Here is a 21019-nt window from a genome sequence, read left to right as displayed (position 1 = left end):
ATGGTTTATCGTGCTGAAAAGTGCTTTTGTGCCATCACCTGGTTGAATCTATCACATCAATGTGGTTGTAGGATCCGATTCAGGTTCAAATTCTGAAAAAAAAAAAAAATCCTTCATCACAAAGTTGCTGAGAGCTGCATCTCAAAAAAAAAGCAACTATTTCCTAAAGTGAGAAAACAAAGCATATGGTTTCGGTTTCTTCTGTAAGGCTGGAGTTTGAGTTTTCATCCAAAAAGAAGCAGAGCAGATCATTTAAGAGTTTGGATGAAACTGCACAGGTCAGCACATTTCCCTCCAGCTGTGTCACATGTAGTTTGTGTCATTAACCCATCACAGACACCTCGCCATCTGAAAACTTTCTGCTGACAGAAGTCTGCCGAATGTTTTTTTCCTTTGGTTTAAAGAGTATAATTGCAAGTCTTTAGAGGACAAAAAAAAATCTTTCCAGCTGTGACTGTATCATTAAAAAAGATTAACTGAGCCCAGACACCTCAGTGAAAACTTTCTTCAAATAGAAATGATGGAAGGCTCTTGTTCCAAGAGTACCTATAATTGAGTCTTCAGAGGACAGAAAATATGTCTTTGACGGAAAAAAAACACCTGGAGAGCATTTTAAGTTCATCCTTTATGTGTCCTGGGGAATCTAAGCACACCACACGTCCACATGAACTTATACATAGTATTGTGATGGATCCTGAAATTGTTGAGAGTTAAAGACTTTGTAGTTTGAACACAGACTGTAGCTTCTGAAAGGAAACTCAAGAGGGAAGCTCAGGGGACGGCGTCGTCTTCTGCTGTGCAAGACGTATTTACCCATATGGCAACAAAATGCGGCTGGAGAGGACATGAACCAGATACTGGGAGGGCATTAACAGTGTATATGTACAAATGCTGACATGTCAGCCCCGTCAGCGCCGTCAGCCCCGTCTCCTAGAAATTATGTTTATATAACACCAGTTTGGAAAATGCAGTTGCTGCCTGGATCATGCTCACAGATGATTTTCATGTGAAGGAAGTGCTATGTTTTAATTTGCAGGGAGGTTATCTCTGTAAATTGTTTCTTTGGATGTTAATGTATGTATAGTTTGCACTATTTTGTATCTAATTTTGTGCGACGCAAGTCAGGAAGAAAATGAGGGAAATGGGAGGAAGGACGCATCCACATATTGCTGTTTATCATATGTTGAGATGAGATATGTGATGGAAAATGGAATATATGTGTAAAAGAAAAGGTCAAATATAAACATGAATAAATACAAATATAAAGAATATCTAAAAAGCATAGGCCGTTTTGATGCATCGCACCACACTCCCCTCCATGCAATTATATCTTCATTATCTAATTCACACACCTTCACATCCCTCCTATGCAGACCGAATCACTGTGCGAGTGTGGAAACAACAGGTGTTGTGTTCCTTGCTCGCTGTCTAAACATGGCATGAAATGGGGTGATGATGACTCCATTTGTTTAACCATATTCTGTTGCTCTGTGGAAGAGGGCCAACATAAAATAGCGGGGCAGCATGGAAATGTTCCCTTTCCCTCATTCATTACACAATTATGCTAAGCTGCATGCTTGACTATGAACCAGATGTTGTGTAATTAACCTCAGTGTGAAGATAGCGTTCTGCCCTATTGTCTCTCACCTTCAAGAATGAAATGGAAACCAGGCTGAGGCAGAGATAAGGGAAGGTACTCCAGAGGTTTCCACAGGCACATGAACAGAACTGAACCGAGTCCAACCTGGTCAAAACAGAGCTAAAACTAATTAAGCATCTTGCGCAGATAGCCTCCCATAGCATTGTCTCTGTAACCTTCAGCTCAAACTGTGGGAGGAGATGAAACCTCAAACATCACAATATGTTTCACAGAATATCTGAAAACTGAATCACTGAATTAAAAGACAACTGAAGGCCTCAGAAGATATTTAAACTCAAGAGAAACAGTAAGCAACTATGTGAATAGCTCTTTTGGCAGTAACTAGTACTCTTATGCATTCTTTTTGCCTGCACACAGCTAGTTGCTAAAGACCCGGGCACATCTGAAGTCGTTCACCCCAGGCTGGACTTTAATGGCTCGGCTAAGACTCCTGTGACAAAGGGACAACTTAACTAATAGCACGGTATGTTGTAGAAAATATGCATCATCCGTACTGTCGAGTCACGCACAAGAAACCCTGACCAGGCGGCCGGCAAACGACCAGGAAAACATTTGGATTACACATGAAAACTGTCACAGTGAAGTAGATCAACAGTGTTTATATTATATTATTAGTTTTACAAAGTAGACATTTAAAAAGTAATTTATCACAGTAACGCAGTAAAGAATCAGTGATGATTTAGTTACTTTTTAATGAGGTAACTCGTAACTGTAACCAGCACAACACAGGTGAGTAAAAAGCTTGAGGTGTTGTTCGTTCATTAAACTCTGCTAAGGTTGGGTAACACATTTCTGAAGTTGCAGAAAAGACGCTTCATCTGATCCCAAATAAAATCTGTTCCCACATCAATAATATTTTAATCAGTATGTGATCCAGCTCCAATTAAGAGAGGAGGGGAAACTTATTCCAACAGCGTCGGTAAAAGATCTTTAAACAGCAGACGCATCTCTGTATGGGTACACAGTGTTAGGCAGCCACAATGAATATTGTTGTAGTATGTTATTAGTTTCTGTGTCATACAGAGTGGATGCTTCATTGCGTCTAATTCTGCCCCTAAAATGAAGTTCTTTTAATATCACACTTCATCACAGTTCAAAATAAGTAAAATTCTGAAATACAAAATTCAGTCCATCAGTGCGTCTGGATTTACTTACGTTTCCGCCGTGGACTGTTTTGAACTATGTGTTATCTGACAAAGCTATCGATGCACTTCTTACACTTCTTACAACTATTCAAAGTTACTTCATATTTAAACAAACTTCAGACTTCACATACAGCGGCCTTCACAGTCTAAATGGACTCTACTGGCTTATCCACATCTATCAGTGTCTCTGCAATGAAAGTTGCACACTTAGCCAATCAGGATGAGCCGATTCACCCAATGCCTCCTGCAATTAAGGCAATTTGGCAAATCCTCAAGGACACGAAACGTCAACACAATACTCATAAGGTAGGCTGGTTGTTATAATAACCTCCGTCCTCCTCAATCCATAAGCCTGACAGTGATCCAGCTAAACTAATCCTCCTTAACCACACCAACAAACCATCCCTATCTCCCCATCTTCATGTCCCAACATCGCACTGGACCCACTTGCTATTCACACAGCCCCTGACACCCTCCTCTGCTTATCTAAACCCTGCATGCGTGTGTCATTGACAACAGGCATCTCACCACAGAGGTGACACCATGGTTTGAACAACTGCCTGCCACTCCCCCTCAGGAGAAGGGCACATCTGACTTGGTGGTTACCTTTTCACTGAAAGTGCCACTGTCATGTTGCAGCATGTGCTCTGTAATCTTTTAGTACAAGAGGCTGATATGAGCAGTGGGGCCAGCTGCCTCTCTCAGGACCCACACTCCACCAGCCACGCTGCCTCCTGAGGACCCTTCAGCGACGGTGGGTGAAGGTGAGGTGCCAGCATGTAGGAGACTCACAGAGAGAGCCTCGTTCTCACACAGCACCGCTAAGTGCAAAGAGGGCTATTGAAACCAGCTGCACTCCCCCCCCTCAGCCCTCCACCTTTGTTGACGTCAGTGCTTCCTCGAGGCCTAATGCGGATGTTGTTGAGGTGAGCTGCTCTACACCCGCTCAGCGGAGGTTTGTAGATCTCCACGCCTGAGGTCGCCTCCGACATCACGAAAAGACACTTATTGACCCCCTGTGAGCACGTGTCACATGCACATGCATATAATTCAATCAATCAACGTACGGATGCCACGGAGCACACATGCGCTGTGAGAATCTGAGCAGCGGAAAACCATTTGCTCACTTGGCAAATCAGAGAAAATGAATTAAGATCAGTTTGACGATTTGTAGTCACTATTTAGTTTGTTCATATTAAAAAATAAACGGCCACATCGCTGCTAAAACACAAATCTGTACCTCATCAGTGTTTATAATGCTCCACCTCTGGCTTCAGCCCAGTGTTAGATCTGAAGTAAGTTCGGTCTGCTGCTGGTTCAAACTGTTTCGTTGAGTCCAGTACAAACTTTGGTCTATACAAGTGTTGTTTATAAGGTTAAAGTCTCAACAACCACCTAACTGCAACAGTAATTACATCATGATTGTTTCTGGCTGACTGCAAAAAGCTTCTGGTTCGGTCGGTGACGCTGATGATTCAGTACTCTCAGTTCACCTCGAGGATTCTGTGTTTGTTTGTGCATGTGCTGAACAATATTTAATTCCACAACACTCAGCTGTAGTGGCTGGGTTGTACCCACTGCAGCGTCTAATCAGGAAACAATGGTACAGCCGCTGCCATTCTTTCTGAATTGACAAGGGCTGACGCTGACTTGGCCGCGCACTGCACTGCACTGTGGGATGGCTGTAGGCGTTCCAAGCAAACCAGATGATGTCAAACTGTCTTTATGAACCTCTGTCGTTTTAAATCACAACTCCATTCATCTCCAATCACAACAGACTTTTCTCAGAGGTTTTCAGTGCACTTTGGGAAAGCTAAAAATTACAGCATGATTCTATCTTTTCTCTGGCCCCTTGCACTTTCTCAAAATGTGTGGAGAGCACATCCGCCCCTTCGCATCCATGATCCACCCACACAGGTTGTTTCACCTACTTTGCCTGATCACATCCGTCATCTTTGAATTCTTGATTCATATCTCCCTGAGCTTCTTCTCTCAACTTCTGCCTTTCTCATTTAGTACATGGGGTTTGGTGACCAGAGATAATTCCTGACATAGCTCCGGCCACCTCAAAACACCAGCGTGTTTTAATTCAGATAAGATGCCTTGAATGTCACTTTTCTCAAAGCCCAGTGCATGCAACTTCTTGCACTACCAGTTTGTTTACAGCATGTGTTTCCACATACACCCACACACGGCCACAACACCAGCCATGACAGAAGGTCAGAGGGCCAAAGCAGTGTTTGTATCCTGTGTGTCTGTTTGCGTCAGTCTTATCAGTAGGGAGTCTCAGAGTCAAACTTGCCAAGAGCTGCCGTCCATCGACATGGACACGCAAATGAATGCACTGTCCTCAATTACAGTGTTGTGTGTGTGTGTTTTTCCCCAACCCGACAACATGATTTCCCTTCTGTGTGTGTTCCTGTGTGGGTCTCCTTGCTGACCTGTAGCAGCTCCTCTCGGTCACCTCCCACCTCCAGCGCTACGGCAACCGAACCAAAGGGACGACTGGCCATCTGCTGTCGCTCTCTCATCAGCTGCTGTAGAGTGAGACAGAAAGAAATACTTTTTGTTATTTTGAGGGAAATTTGCAGCACTTAACTCAAGAACACATTGTTATCATGTACAGTTGGACCACAGTCCCCTACAGTTGGCCGCTGAGCAGCTCTACTGGGACCAACTGGAGGTTAAATGCCTTGCACAACTGGATCTTAATGGTAGTTACTGAACAAGGGGAGAGTGTTGCTCAATTTCACCCTTACACCCATCTGGACTGCAGATTTCCCTGCAACCAAATGTGCTTGCTATATGCTATAAACATGTGTGATTAAGAGGGAAAGGAAAGTTAAAAGGATGGCAGGAGAATAGAGGTTGAAGAGTGATGGGGACAGAAGAGGAGAGACAGAGAGCAGGAGAGTAGAGGAAGAAAAAAGAAAGGGATGAAAGGAGGAATAGGAGGAGAGATGGGGAAAAGTGGGGAGAGAGAAATCAAAGCAGAATGGCTGATAGATGCACAGGAGGAGGGCGAGGAGGAGTGGGGAATGGCAGGTGGTGGGGGGACGGAGAGAGTTAGAGGAGGGCGGGCCAACTTCATTAATGAGGAAATGTCAGATGAACAAAGGAAGGCGCCGAGGCCTTCATCAGCATGGGGTCCAAACACAAAGACAGATATACAGTACAAGAAAACAAACAGAAGAACATAGTGGGAACATGCTCACCTACACTCCCACACCAACACCAGCACAGATGAGAAGTATCTAGATCTGAAGTGCTACCATGACGCACAAAATGGTGAACAAAACAACACGCTCGCTGCACCCCCATCAACCCTTCTCTCTCCATCAAAAGCCCTGTTTCACGGCTTTTTCCACTTCACTACAGACATGTTAATGGGGTTTTGTTTCTACATTTAGCTCGGGGGTGGCCACCTGTTTCACGCAAAACAAACTCATTTCTGGCCGATTATGCGCCAAGCTCTAATCATCAGTATGTTGCTTGTTGTTTCGGCAGAAAATCTGTCTGGTGCAGCCCTCTGCCACACACACACACACACACACACACACACACACACACACACACACACACACACACACACACACACACACACACACACACACACACACACACACACACACACACCTCTGATAGGTGAGACCAATACTGGGAAGGCAGATGGAGAATCTGGGCTGCCGACTGTGACCCTTACAGGAGAAAAACTTTTGTTTGTTTACAACCTGAGATGTTTGATGAATAACATGAAATGAACTTTTACGTATCAGCGTGGGAAGACCCAGACATTCAAAAAGCAAGAACAGTAAGGTAGAGCATGAAGAAAAATAATAAACCTGGGGAATACTGCCACAAGCGTTCCCAAGGGCGGTAGTCCAAGGTACAACAGTAACATGCAGCGTTAGAATCCCACTTTTCTTTGCAAGGTTTCTTGTCACTCTCTGCAATCAAGCTTAAAATATAAAAACAAGTAAAGAAGCACAAGAAAGATGCATGAGAGATTTAAGAAAACTTCACATGGGAAGAAAGAGAAAGGGAAAAGCAAAGACAAAGAAAGAAAGCATAGAGATAAGGAGAGGAAAGAATGTAAAGGAAGAAGCAAACGTCTCCTAAATGTCAGTGGCCTCCACACTCTGTCACCTCCACCTAACTGAAGCACCTCCCGTACCTCTGTGTCCTCTCCTGTTGCTGAGAAAAAGGCTGCACGTTGACATTAACCAGCTGTCAGGTGTTGTGCTAGCACGCCGCCGGCTGCTCGCTTGCCAGTGTCAGGCTTTTTAAGCATGAATGAATACTACACCTGTAGCTACATCAGCGCAGTCAGGCACTCCGGCGGCGGCAACTGCTCTGCTAGCACGCTGCCGTGCCGGCTAATGTGATGTCTTCTCTTGTTAGCTGTCACTGCTATGCCAACGCTGCTCAGATGACAGTGTGTGCTTGCTAGCATCGCTGTTAGCCTCCTGCTGATGTCAGCTCAGATTTGTAAGAGGCGAGGTGAGAAGGTGCGGGAGAGAGACGGTGTGTCCGTGTGCTGTGAGCTTCAGATGAGGTAATGTATCCCCTTTTACATTTTGAGACCTTTTCAGGTGCACCATGTTTTGCTGTATTGTTAATGTATATTTACAAAGAGATGATAATTCATTCTACAATCTACAAGTGAGACAGGAAGTTTGGGTCCAGCAGTGCCTTTGTAGTTCACATAGGTCGGTAGAAACCTTTACTCTGTGTAGTCCATCAAGGCCTCATGCCTAACCAACAGTACATCATTTTAAATAGAGGTTAGAAAGGTTTTTTTTTTTTGGGGGGGGTCCTTTTTGGCTGTACACATAACTGAACCTGCATTTATACATTGTTTGGCTGCATCCATGTGTGAGTTTGTGTCATATGAGGTGTTCTCTTAGCTCTTTCTTCCCTGAAGCCACTGCTGTGTTATTGAGATTACACAAACTGGTCAAGGTGACCTGGGTCACATTTGTGTGTGTGTGTGTGTGTGTGTGTGTGTGTGTGTGTGTGTGTGTGTTGCAACCTGATAAATCAGTCTAGACAGTGGAATTATGTTGGGATAATAAAAGTGGGAGTTATATTCAGCACCGTGTTAAGTTTTAGAGTCTAGTGAATATGCAAGTGTGTGTTTGTGTGTACATATGGACTCCTTTTTTTTTGTTCACCACTGTGCGGGCATACATACATGCAAATGCAAATTCACATGTTCATTTTGGTCAAACAGACCACTCGTCTGCGTGCTCAAGCATGTGTTGTCTGTTTAATGCCCCCTGTGACAAGTCCTTGAGTGGGAAACAAGGGCAAGGCAGCAGCCATCTTCTCTGTCTGCCTGTTGGCCTGTAAATCAGCCATAAAACGGCTAATTAACTCTGCTGCGCTGTAAACAAGCAGTGCCACACTAGACACCACGAACTGGATGACAAAAGGAGGGGGAGAGTAGAAACACAGCTATATGTGTGTGTGTGTCTAAGGGAGAGAGAGCAATAATATTTCATTTTCTGGTTTCAAAGATTTTAGCAGGATGCCTGAAATTCAAACTCAAAAGTTCCTGTTAGTATTTGTCCATGCTTTCACTCCATATTGAATGTGCCTGTGTTTATCTAGACTCGAGAGTAGGCACGACATCCATTCATGCAGCCATCCATCCATCCATCTCAGCTGGACAGACAGACGCATAAACAGCCACGAGGAAAATGAGAGTGCTGCCACAATGAAGCCAATCACATGGCGTATTATGCTTCGCAGGCTGTGGCTCAACCAAAGCAGCACCTGCAAGCTCAAATTGCCAGTCCTGTTAGACGGATTGGAAATATCTGTGTAATGTGCTGTTTGCCGATTTCGGATGCACTCGGATGCAAATGACGGGTTTCACAACACAACGAGTGGTTCGCTGTTGCTATGCCTGCAATTAAACTCCACATCAGCTCCGTGAGGGCAAGACTATAGTAATGTCAACACATCTGCAGGCCTGTGTGCATATGTCACTGTGTACGTATGCGTGTGTGTAGGTAGATAGTTGTGGGGGAATGATGCGGCCGCATGTATTCCGTATTCTGTGGCATTGAATTGCTGTAAATATGTACACTAAAACCCTCCAGTATGGTGGAACAGCAAGTCTTATTTTAATGATACACATTGTATGGCCAAATGTGGACACACTGGGGACACACTGAGCCAAACCGGGGAAGACCCTCTCCTGTTTCACCATGACAGTGCCCCTGCGCACAAAGCCAGGAAAGAAAGGGTTTTTGGTGTGGAAGAACTTGACTGGCCTGCACAGAGCTTTGACCTCATTGACCCCCATCCAACACCTTTAGGATGAGCTGGAACACAGATTGTCAGCCAGAGCTCATCACCCAACATCCGTGGCTGACCTCCCTAATGCACTTAGCTGCGTGGGAGCAAATCCTGCAGCCAGGTTCCAAAATACCAGAAGCGTGGAGGCTGCAATAGCAGCAGATTAATGCCCGTGGTTTGGGAATGACATGTTCAACAATCACACATGGCTACAAAGTGCATGTGTCCATATACTTTGGCCACGTAGTGTACTTATTTTAGTCAGTAAGTTATGCAGTTATGCATGCCAAATAGTGTGTTGTTAAGTAATGCAAATGTATGATGTCCAGTGCAGAGCAGAATCACATAGCATAGGAAAGAAAGAAGCAGGGTGAGGGAGAACAAATAAACGCACACAGCAGAATTTGCTGATGTGAACCTACTAAACAACACATTTCTCATCCAACATTACTGCCCCTGTTTCCCCTGTAGATGTAATGCAACATCAGCGTCCATGTTCCTCCGGTCCATCTGTAACCTAACTAGATGGTTTAATCAATGCCACAGAAGGCTGCAGGTTTAGGCCTGATTAATGTTTTAAATCAGAGATACGAGGGAAACAACCACTTCTGGACAGGGCGTATAACTCTTAGTGACTGTTCCTAAATTCACAGGCAGTCAGAGTTTCAGCATGTTGCACTGTGTGCCTCACAAGAAGTGCTAGTTTCAATGTTAAATTATTGAATAACTGATTTTAAATGCTGAGAAATCTTCAACCCAGATATCCCACTGGCCCAGCAGGGACTAATGGCTTCTGGGCTATAGTGTCTCTCAATGTCCCATGAATGGTGCAATTTACAGTAGTTCCCTCTTGAAACGGTGTCTGCTTGGTGCCTCACAAGTAAATGCAGGAGAAGGAACAGATGAAAAGGGTGACTGTGACAGTGCATTTTACGGTTCAGCACCAAAAGTAAAAGGCAAAATCTTATTTAAATGTAAAATCCGGTCAAGCATTGTGTGACTCCCGAAAAATCTGTATTTTTTTCAGTGTCAGTAGAGCAGGACCGGGCTACACATCCATTACACATAACAAATTACTGTCTCAGTTTTTTTGGATCTCAATTTTTGGAGGCAAATGTTCACGGGCACAAAAGCTAGTAAGACTGTCCCTGGCAAAAGGAGGAACATACAGTATCTCTTCTTAAACTGAGTTCTGTTCGCTTTCAGGGCGGTCTATGTTGAGATGGAGGTCATGGTTTGCTAACGTGGTTCTTATGATAGCGAAACAGAAGAAGTCTGTATTTGTTAGCCCTGTGATAGTGTGCTGACCAAGAGGTGGTGCACCCCGCCTCTTGCTCGCTGTGTGCTGGCATAGGCTCTGGTCCCCCCATGACACTCTCAACGATAAGCAGATTAAGACTGGATAGATAGAAGGAAGGATGATATAATGATGATCTGCATGTTGAAGCATAAGTGAAACCATGACATTGGTAAAATGATGGATAAGCTGACAATCGCATGTGGCTCTGTTTACTGGTGATAAGATCCAGCAGACAGTGACCGTCAACTCTCTGGATACAACTTGCTTATAGTTTTCTTCTTCCTAGAGCATGTAAAGTCACATTGGCAAGAGGTGGCATTTCTGAGTAGTGTAACCTGTCCTGAAAACAACAATATACGTTATGCTTGGCCGACGCATTCAGTGACTACGCCAGGAAATAAAAAATACGCAAGGAAATAAAAAAAAGGAGTGAAAGACAGCCTCAAGTTCAAGACGTAAACAAGCAGCAGTGTTGACGCATCTATGCAGACATTTCTGCACATGACAGCAGGCAGTGATCACACAAATTCATAATTTGCACAATCAGACATCAACTAAAAAAGTATTTCCAAACTTCTTGCTACGTACATATGCAAAACTTAAGTGAGACTCTTCATCTCAAGCTTCAATAAGAAATATTTTTCAAATGTAGGAGCACATTCATTGACCCATTCATTTCCTGCCACTTATCCAGATGTAGGTCGCAGTGGCAGCAGGATGAAGTAGCCCAGACGCGCTTCTTATTCACATCCTCCGGTTTTTCTTGGAGGATCCCAAGGTGTTCCCAGGTCAGATGGGATATGTAATCCCTACTGTGTCAGGTCTGCCCTTGAGTCTCCTCCAATTCGGACGTGTCTAGAATACGTCCATAGGGAGGCAGCCGAAAGGCACATAGATCAGAAGCCCCAACCACCTCAAGTGGCTCTGCAAAAGAGCAGTAGGTTTACTCATAGCCCCGCACCTGTCCCTGAGGGTGGCACCCGAAGCAAACTCATATTGACCGCTTTTATCTTACCCCTCGTCTGTGCCGAATGCAGTTCAGTTTTTCAGTCGTCTATATCGCGAGAGTCTGACTCCTTTTAGGCTTAAGTCTGTCTTCTTCCAAATCATGCATGTGACTGCATTGTCTGTGTGTTGGGCTGTAAATGGTGTCCAAAAAGCTTCTGAGTGACGGCAGCATGTCAAGGTGTACCCGCATCAATGATAAGGACCCCAAGATACATGAAGTCCTTCACTTGGGGCACCAACTTGAAGTGGGAAATTTAATTAAAAGATATATATGTGTGTGTGTGTGTGTGTGTGTTACATGCATACCAATGCATCACTGCAGAAAGATGCCAAGACACACCCACAAAAGCGACACAAAGAGGTATTGTAACAGCATCTACACAAATAACACACACACACACACACACACAGTTGATGTATGAATACATACAACCATGACTGATACTGATAAGTATTCAATTATTCCCTCATTATGTGGCTTTTGAAGCTCAGTGCTGTGACTGGAAACAGATAGGATTTGCAGCTTTGCCTCTCGGCATAAAATATGATATTAACTATTGAAGAAAGAATGAATCAATTCAGACGCCATGTCCGCAGGTGGTCTGATTGTTTGATACAATGCAGCTGCTTTACAAAGGACATGCGCGGTTGCACCCATGGATTTACATCATAAAAACAAAATACCAAATTTGTCTGTTGGATGTGAGCACACAAACAGGTGTGAGCACAGACAGACAGAGTAACACTGAGAATCTCTCTCACACACACACACACACACACACACACACTTGTGTCTTGAATTAGTATGCCAGTGAGGCCACAATCGAGAGGTGATAACAAATCTAATTTCCGGCATGTTTGCCAAGTTTCCAGGCGACATTTGTCTCCTGGCTGAATGTGGTGAGTGTGATCTGAACAGAGTAAACAAGGGCACAGATATCTTCGTCTGATAGAATCCACCACTCCACACCAGCTTCCAATACACCATCCCCGGGACTGGACAAAGCACTTGAGAGTCTTGTTCAGTGGTGGCTGCAAGACAAAGTCTCGACGAGTGTAGTTCTCGAAGACAGATTTTCTTTCTGGAATATTTCTCTTAAGGACCAAAACCAGTATCAGCGCCAGTTTTAGTGTCTTAACTACAAACCACATGGCCAAAGCAGGAGTTTTTGCAGCCAAACATTTTCAAATACAAACCAAATAGAGGTTTAGATTTTTTTAACGCATTTGTTTTCCTAACATTGGTGTCCATTTATTTCTGTACAGTACGAAAATCAATTACATCACAGTGAACATCGTCAGCAACATAGTTTGTCAACGTTACATTAACGTTACGGGACTGTGCAGTTTAATGTAGGTGATTTGAAAGGTCTGAACTGCATTACCTCATAGCAATAATGAAATATCAAAAAAATGAATGCAGACTTGTTCACTGTGATGGATTACATAATTCAAGCAAGTTCATAGGAAACTGCGCCGTATGGAAATTAATGGAAACCGAGCCTACAAAGTAAAGTAAATGTAGTAAATGGGCTAAAACTTGCAAAACCGAAATTATTTTTCTCTATTTATGCACCAATATACCAAAGCAAATTGCTTGTATGTGAAAACCTACTTGGCAATAAACCTGATTCTGATAGTGATGAGTGATTGGAGAGGTGCTCATGTGCTGCAGGACTTTATGAGAGCTGGATTATTAAGGTTAAGAAGAGGGGAGACATTCTTGAAGATACACACAGACAACTCAAAATGTCAAGGTGTGTCTTAAACTTCGGTTTGGTCCAGAAACTGGCATTAAAAATAGCTACAACAGATGGAGTCGGGATGTTACAACAACAGCCCGAGTGAGCCAGACAATCTGATCGCAGCAGAACATCTTTGACACATCCTGGCAAGGTGGCAGAATAAACCCCCATTGATTTGGAGAGCTAATTAGAGAGGACCAGAGAGACAAAGAACGACAGAAAAGGCTTATAGATCGCGTGGCTTGTAGCTGTTACTCTGAACAAGGCGGACACACTCTTGTATTATGACCAATAAGTCCCATTCACAGCTAACTGCCTGGCAATTACTGCTAACACTCCGGCTGCGGAGAGAAAGACAACACAGAGAGACAGAAATATTCCAGATCAAATAAAACAAAAATAGGCCAAATCATTCTGGTTTGTGCGAAACAAAACTGTGAAATGCTCATACATGTACAATTTGACAGCCTGAACATTTTCAAAAATGATTCTGAACATCTGAGGCGGACAGTTCTCTTTCCACCGCTGCCAGAAAATGGATTTCTACCAGCATCTGCTGAAGTAGAACCACAGGATCCAAATACAATAAATCTACAATTTTAGAAACACTGACAACATGTGTGAATGTACTAGCTAGTAAAATTGCAATAAAGGTTAAAAAAAACATTGCATTTCTTCACACAGTAGTAATACCTTTAAGAATTGATATGAACAGTACTGACGTTTTCCTCAGTATTATTATATGTAAACATAATGTGGGTGTGTCTATAGAGATTTCTCAATACAACACTCACATGCTATCTGTTGAGAGGAGGAATGTCTACACTGACCAATAACTCTTCTAATGTACATAATGCATCTACCTACCGTATTAAGATGGACTCTGAACCTGCCCTTTCAGCCTGTCACAGCTAATAAAAAGCTAAGTCTGACACTAATGTACACAAAGAACTGTGAAAACACTCACAAATCCTGGTGGATTTATCTAAATCTGAATAATTGATGTGAATTTGACCAGACTAAACACTGAATAGAGATGGAGGATGAGAATATATAGTCTGATGAAATGTCTCTCTCTCTCTCTCTCTCTCTCTGTCTATTCCTCCAATGTAGTGACCACAGTGTTAAGCAGTGGGGAGACCTGGTCCACTAAATCACCACCCGCTACCAGACAGAGGGAGAGAGACATAAAGACAGAGAGAGAGAGAGAGAGAGCTGGAAGGAAAGAAAAGTGGGCCGTTTTCAGGGGTCATCCATTATATCCCATCACATTAGCCCTCATCACTGGCCTGCTCAGACAGCCATCATCCATTCCCATTCTCCACAGGCCAACACACACACACACACACACACACACACACACACACACACACACACACACACACACACACAGAAGGAAAGGCCGCTGAGGATAACTAGGCTGTGTGTGTGTGTGTGTTGTGTCCTCAGCTCGTCTCTCCATCCTTTTTCTTCAAAAGGCTGATAAACGTCCAGCAGCTGGAGTTAATCTGCTGTATCTGGCACATCGGACTCTCAAGTTACACTCACAAGTTTCACAAGTGAAAACAGAATCGTGTGTGCCACACACACAAAATGTCGTTTGTACAATGTACAGTTTCCCCGACACCAGTAGACTTTAGATAGTTAAATAGTTTTTTGTTTGAGAGATTAGATTGTAAAGAATAGATATCATTTAGAGATAAGTTTATGTATATTATACCTTTATTTGATAGTTGACATAGAGAGACAAAGAGAGGGCTGACATGCACATTTTACTCTTGTGATACAGCTAATACTAGTGAGTGACTGATGGTTCTTGCCTTCACTTCACGGACATCACACATGAACCCTTCTTGGACCTGATTGGACGAATTCACCGCTAGCTGCGCCGTGATTCGCTTTTGCAACTTGGCTGCTCCGACAATATTGTTAATATCCACAACTGTTGATTTAAGTAGTTGTTATGATGTTTGGAAGTTTTGAGACACAAGAAAACGCATACATCCTATTTAGGACACATAAGCACCTATTTGTAAAACACACCTGCAACATACAGAAACATAGGTTAGGGTGAGTTGTGTACTCCATGTCAGGTTTAGTTTTGTAAAGCCTTGTGAGGCACATTTGCTTGTATCAGCGTGGCTTGTATAAACACATCTGACTTACTTCAACATAAAAAACTGCCCTGGTTGTAAGCAGAAGTTTGTAGTTTTTCAGACAATTAAACATAAAAAACACATGTAATATAGTAGTGAAGTAAAAAGGCATTTATTTCTGTATACAAGTATACAAGTCACTTTTGGTGAGATCAGTGTGTGTTGGTGTGTGCGTGTAAATGTGTCTGCCGGTGGAGAAAAGTGTAGGTGGTTCTTATTATCGCCTCGACAGCCTGATTTACAAGATTTAAACAACCGTGCATCCCTTTGACCACAGTCTCACACTCACACACACAGACGGCACATACACACCTGCACACACACACATTCCACAATGTGCACACTAGTCTGAAGCCCTGCCAGGCCCCAATCACACAGGCTATACAAACATACACTGTACACACACACACACACACACACACACACACTGCCCTTCTCTCTTCTGTTGTTTCTCTCATGCACACATGAGACACACACACACTCACACAGTCCTTTGGTTTCCTTGGGAACAGTATTTATTCCGTCCATTTAGTCCATTTAGTCGTGTGTCCCATTAGCATCAACCTCCCATCTGTCTCCTCGGCCCCTAGAGAGGCTCCAGTGTGTGTCTGTGTGTGACTGATTGCAGTGAGTGTAACTGTATTAGTGTTTATGTGGATGGCAAATGTTGTGTATCTGTGTGTAGCTTATGTTACTTTCTGATCGCCGCCCCTCCCATCCACAAACTAATCAAATATCAGATTAACGTGCATCAGTTCCCACCTGCACCAGCGATGCTGTGCATAATCATTATCTCTGACCTCTCTGGTTGGCTGGCTGGCACCCGTCCTATCCACCAATTACACTCCACAGCTGACGGGCCAGCTGACTGCCACTTCCTGCCCCGTGTCCAATTAGACTGCGTCAACAAAGCGACCCCAGCCGGGATAGGTTGGCTGACGCTGTCGACCCTGAGGTCAAGGAGAGCGGCTCTGATCGGGTTTTAGTGAGCTGAGAACCACGCAGGCAAAACCTTTGTTAATGAGATCATTACATCTTCATGATATAGTAATGTGAGGAGATGTTTAATCATTCTGGCCTAACTCACTGTCAAATGTGATTTTATTCACTTTGAAACGACTTTATGCTTCATGCATGTGGATGAGCGGGTGGACACAATAAACTCAGTGGAGGGGTCATAAATGTGGTGGTCAGTGAACGAACGGTAAATCAGATGAGGTGGTGACGTAGACTCAGATTGAACCACTTCTTTGTTTTTAACAAAACACACCTAAAGGTCTCTCGTGTCTAGTTCCTGCATGTAAAACGTGCTAGAAGTTCCGACAATGTGTTCAGGTACGACACAAAACCAATTTTAGTCACGCTGTATTTGTGTTCATCTGTCCTCTACAATGTTTTCAGCCGCAAAACACTGAAGGACCCGTGCAACAGTGCAGACATCTGCTGTTGAGAGCGCACACTGATTTCTGATGACCTGAGTACCAATTTCAATGAATGGGTGAATCAAACCGAACTGTAAAGCCCATTGGGAACCGTTAAGGTTTACCATTCAACTTAGTTAGCTGCTAACTGCTGATTAAACCACAACGTCTCATGGTTGATGGTGCTAATCTAGCACTTTCCACCAGCTCCCAGTGTTTATACTAAGTTTGGTTAAACATATTTTGGTCTAATCTGTTCACTGAACACTCAATCAGTTCATTTCATCAAACTCAAACAAACCAGCATGTTTCCGACCTGTAAGTTGACCCGTGGGGAGTTACTGCAAGCTACTTACATGACATTTGAACAAAATACCTTCCTGGTGTTCCCTGTTGATTAGGTTTTTCTTTAAATCATGCAGCATCATCATCTCTCTCTCTCCATCTCTTTCATCTCCATCTGTCTTTCTCTCTTTTTATTTGTCCATCCCTCCTTCCTTCTCTCTCAGTGCCAGTGAAACCTGGGTGTAAAGCTGCAGAGCCTGGCAATATTCAACACAACAAGGCCCCATCTCATTAACAATGGCCTCAGCTCGCCAATATATACAACTCATCAACTGAGCGCGTGTATTTGTGAGTGTGCGTGTAAACTAACACGGTGTTTGTGCGTGATAGAGGAGTCAGCAACTTTACCGGCCAGCCTGCAGGCCTCATCTCGGGATCTTTTTAACAAGGAGCCGGTCAATCAATCTCTGATCGATAACTATCTGGAGCCCGCCAACATAAAGCTGTGTGTGTGTGTGTGTGCATGTGTGTGTCAGGCTGACTAATTCAGACATCTAGGCATAGCGCTGATCCTGTTGGGCCTCCTTTCAATGCAGCGTGCCAGCTGTGGAAATGAAAACCAGCGTCTTTGGCTGAGCTATCGGCGTCCAAGAGGGAAAGCTGGCAGAGTGGGAGAAGTCAATAATGTTGGGATAAACAAATATTCTGAGAGAGACACAGAGAGAGATAGTGTGAGCAAAAGAGAGAAGGAAAAGAGGAATTCAAAAGCAGAGTGAGAGAAGCCAACGGTTTTGCCAATAAACAAGCCAGCACAGCACTATTGCAGATAGCCTGAGCTTAAGTATACAGGATAGAGGCATTAGAGAGTCGGCCCCATCAGACCAATGCAACAAAAGCTGATTATGCACCTGTGTAGGCGTGTGTGTGTGTGAGAATGTGTTGAAAATGGCGTGTGTTTATAACAAAGAGAGACTGTGTTCGTGTGCACTCACATCTACATGGTCAGTATGTTGAGCGTTTCAGTCAGAAACGGTTTATCTGTTGTTTATTATTATCGCGTCCATAACTCTTTATGGCATTCCAGTTTATCCCAAAGGTGTTGGATGGGGTTGGGAAAAACATTTATTTATGGAGCTGGCTTTGTGCATGTGTCATGTCGAAACAGAAAAGTTATGCTGTAGTATTTGAACCTTCATTTGAACTAAGGGGCCCAGCCCAAACTAGCAAGAACAGTCCCAAAAGTGCAGGGATGTCCACAAACTTTGGGTCAATATGGTCATGATGGGGGAGTAGGTATTCTTCCTGCTCAAATTCAAAACATATTTTACAAGCAGCATTGTCAAGATTTCAACCAATGATAAAAAGAAAAAGAGTTCAGACGGCAAAATGTGGAAAAAAAACAGATACGTAAAAGAAAGAGGCGGCCAGTGTTACATAAATATAATATAAATATAATACATAATATGTCATTTTGGAGATAGTTTGGAGCCATTCGTACATTGTTTGAGAAATGTCAAGACATTATATTGTTTTTCATATCAAACTGCTATATTATTGTATCTATTCATTTCTTTTACAGGGTTTCTTTATCCTCCTCTGTTATTTATTGCGTTCAAATAGTCTTTCTATTGTTTGTATTGTTATCATTATTTGTTTGCTTACTTGTTTGTTGTTGTTTGTAGCTTGACAGCATTATTAATGAGAATCCCTCCTCAATGATCTTTTGAGGTGAAACACAAGTTGATGATGAGATGAAAGCATCTGAAAGCATGCCTGCACATCAGGTGTCCTCATGCACTCCCTTTATGTTCAGTTCAGCAGTGTATGTTCCTGTGTGTGTGAGTGTGTGTGTGTGGGGGTGCAGCAGTGTGTGTGTGTGGGGGGGGGTGCAGCAGTGTGTGATGTGTGTATTGCTGTAATTTGTTGCCCTGCAGCTTTGAGTAACGGCTCATTATCTGAGCAGATTCTTATCTTCCATCCCTCAGGACTGTTACAATCACAAAATTATTGATTCGCTCCGCTCCCCCAAACAATGGATGGTGAATAAAACCTTGATTGAATAGATTTCCAACCTGCCTGCTTTAGCTGCTTATAAAACCTGGTTAATGTTGGTGTGAAACCAGTGGTGTTTGCTCACTTTGTTCTTGCTCAGTTTTACTTTTCAGATCTCTTGATCTCTGCCTTAAAGATACAGTTGAAAGTCTACATTTCCTCCCAGGTCACCATGTTAGTTTTCAAAACATGAACAGCATTGCTACTGGGTGGTATAAGAAAATGAGAAAATATCCTCAACACCAACAGCAGGGGAGATACAGATGTCCTCGGAAGGTTTAAGTAAAGTTAAATTTATAAATAAGTGTATCATGTCTGTATGTTCAGATTTGAGTTATGAAGAAGGGTTAAAAATATCCTCCATATCACTGTACATGTAATACATGTTGAGACATATTGTGCTACTGAAAGTGTAGTTTTATATAATTTAACAATTCTCCAGTGTGAGAGAGTAGGGACCCGGCCAAAAGGTCAAAAGGGAAATCTGATGGATTTATTCTCAATACAGGATATGTTCCACGGCATTGGGTCTGAAGAGACCTTCAGTGGCAGTGAGACTGTGAGATTATGAAAAGCTACATGAAAAAGACAGGAAATAGCTCCTGAGTGACGGAGGACACGAGTTTCAGAGCAGCGTCTAAAGGTAAAATACCAGAGTCAAAGCCACTGGAACGAAGCTTTACTCCTCTGAGACGCCCTTCGTGTGTGTGTGTGTGTGTGTGTGTGTGTGTGTGTGTGTGTGTGTGTGTGTGTGTGTGTGCGCGCTCACTATTCCATAAGTCAAACAGAGGTAAGGGCTCTCAGACTGGATGTTGCAAACCAAAGTAAAGAAAAACAGTGAGCGAGAAGACGATAGATTCAAGCTGTGATAAGACAACGCTCCTCCACATCACACAGAGTTCAAACAGGAAATATCTTCCATGTTGCTCTTGAAAGAGTAAAAAAAAAAAAGAGGAAAGATGAGGATGAGGAGAAAGGAATAGCACCGGAGAAAAAGTTCTGTATTTGGGGGGGTAGAAATGGGGTGAAGAGTGGTGTCTGGTGGGGGGAGAGAGGAGGGAGAGAGGTGCGTATGCTGCCTGAACCGTGAATAAACAGAAATATAGGCAACAAAGTGCTGCGTGGAGACAAAACATCGTGGCTGGAAAGCTGCAGAAGAAATTAGAGTGGAGTGATGAAGAACTGCAGAACTGTTCTGCACCTTGTGGGTGGTAAAGTTCACATTTTATAATCACAGTAGTTTGATGAAGTTTTTCTCCTGTGCTTGCCAGACAACCTATGATTACCTTGATTTTATTCTTTTTTTCTTTTCACCCTCAACTCTCCGCATTTCTCTCTTTAGAGTTGTATTCTTTTATTTTTTAATGGGCACTTGGTGGCAGAGGACCAGCTGAAAACACCTTCATCTGAAATTTAACGACTTTAAAAAGCTGTTGTTGCAGTTACCTAATTGTATTTACAAACCCAGCAAACATGGAGAAACGTTCAGTTTCACATGGACTTAACTTGTGCTGGTTTCCATCTGATGAGTGGAAGTCCAGTACTCCCTCTCCTCTGGTTTGGTCTCCACTAACTCCTGAGAGAAATACTGTTCCACTTACTTCAGCTGGTCCCTAACCGTCTGCTGCTTGGTGCAGGTAGCGTACACTGGACTTATCAAAGCTTGTTGGCTGAAAACAGCCGCCTGCTGCTGGAAATAAGGATAATAAGAGCGCTGAGACTAAAACATGCACTAAATCTGTTGTAAACGACACCTTTCACATTAAAAACGGTAATTAAATCAATTTTAAATATAAAAACGTGAACGAGAAAAGGTTAATAAAAGGCACAATTTGTGACATAAATGTTAAAAAAACTTTTCATATGACAAATGAAGTGATATGTCTTTTAGTAAAAGGCCAAATAGTAATAGCAATATACACTGTCTGATTCATATAAAAG

The 21019-nt window shown here is 43.1% G+C and overlaps 1 protein-coding gene across 1 annotated transcript in view; it reads right to left on the bottom strand.

Annotated features, from left to right (window-relative positions):
• atrnl1a (attractin-like 1a) overlaps positions 1-21019 on the bottom strand; it is a 202839-nt gene that overhangs the window by 30908 nt on the left and 150912 nt on the right. Inside the window, exon 28 of the mRNA XM_070916476.1 lies at positions 5247-5342. Coding sequence (XP_070772577.1) covers positions 5247-5342 — 96 coding nt within the window. The remainder of the gene's footprint in view (positions 1-5246; positions 5343-21019) is intronic.

The sequence above is a fragment of the Enoplosus armatus genome, chromosome 12 (genome assembly GCF_043641665.1).
Source record: "Enoplosus armatus isolate fEnoArm2 chromosome 12, fEnoArm2.hap1, whole genome shotgun sequence".
Taxonomy (NCBI): Eukaryota; Metazoa; Chordata; class Actinopteri; order Centrarchiformes; family Enoplosidae; genus Enoplosus; species Enoplosus armatus.
The sequence above is the reverse complement of the archived record's forward strand: the minus strand, read 5'-3'. Positions and strand labels throughout refer to the sequence as shown.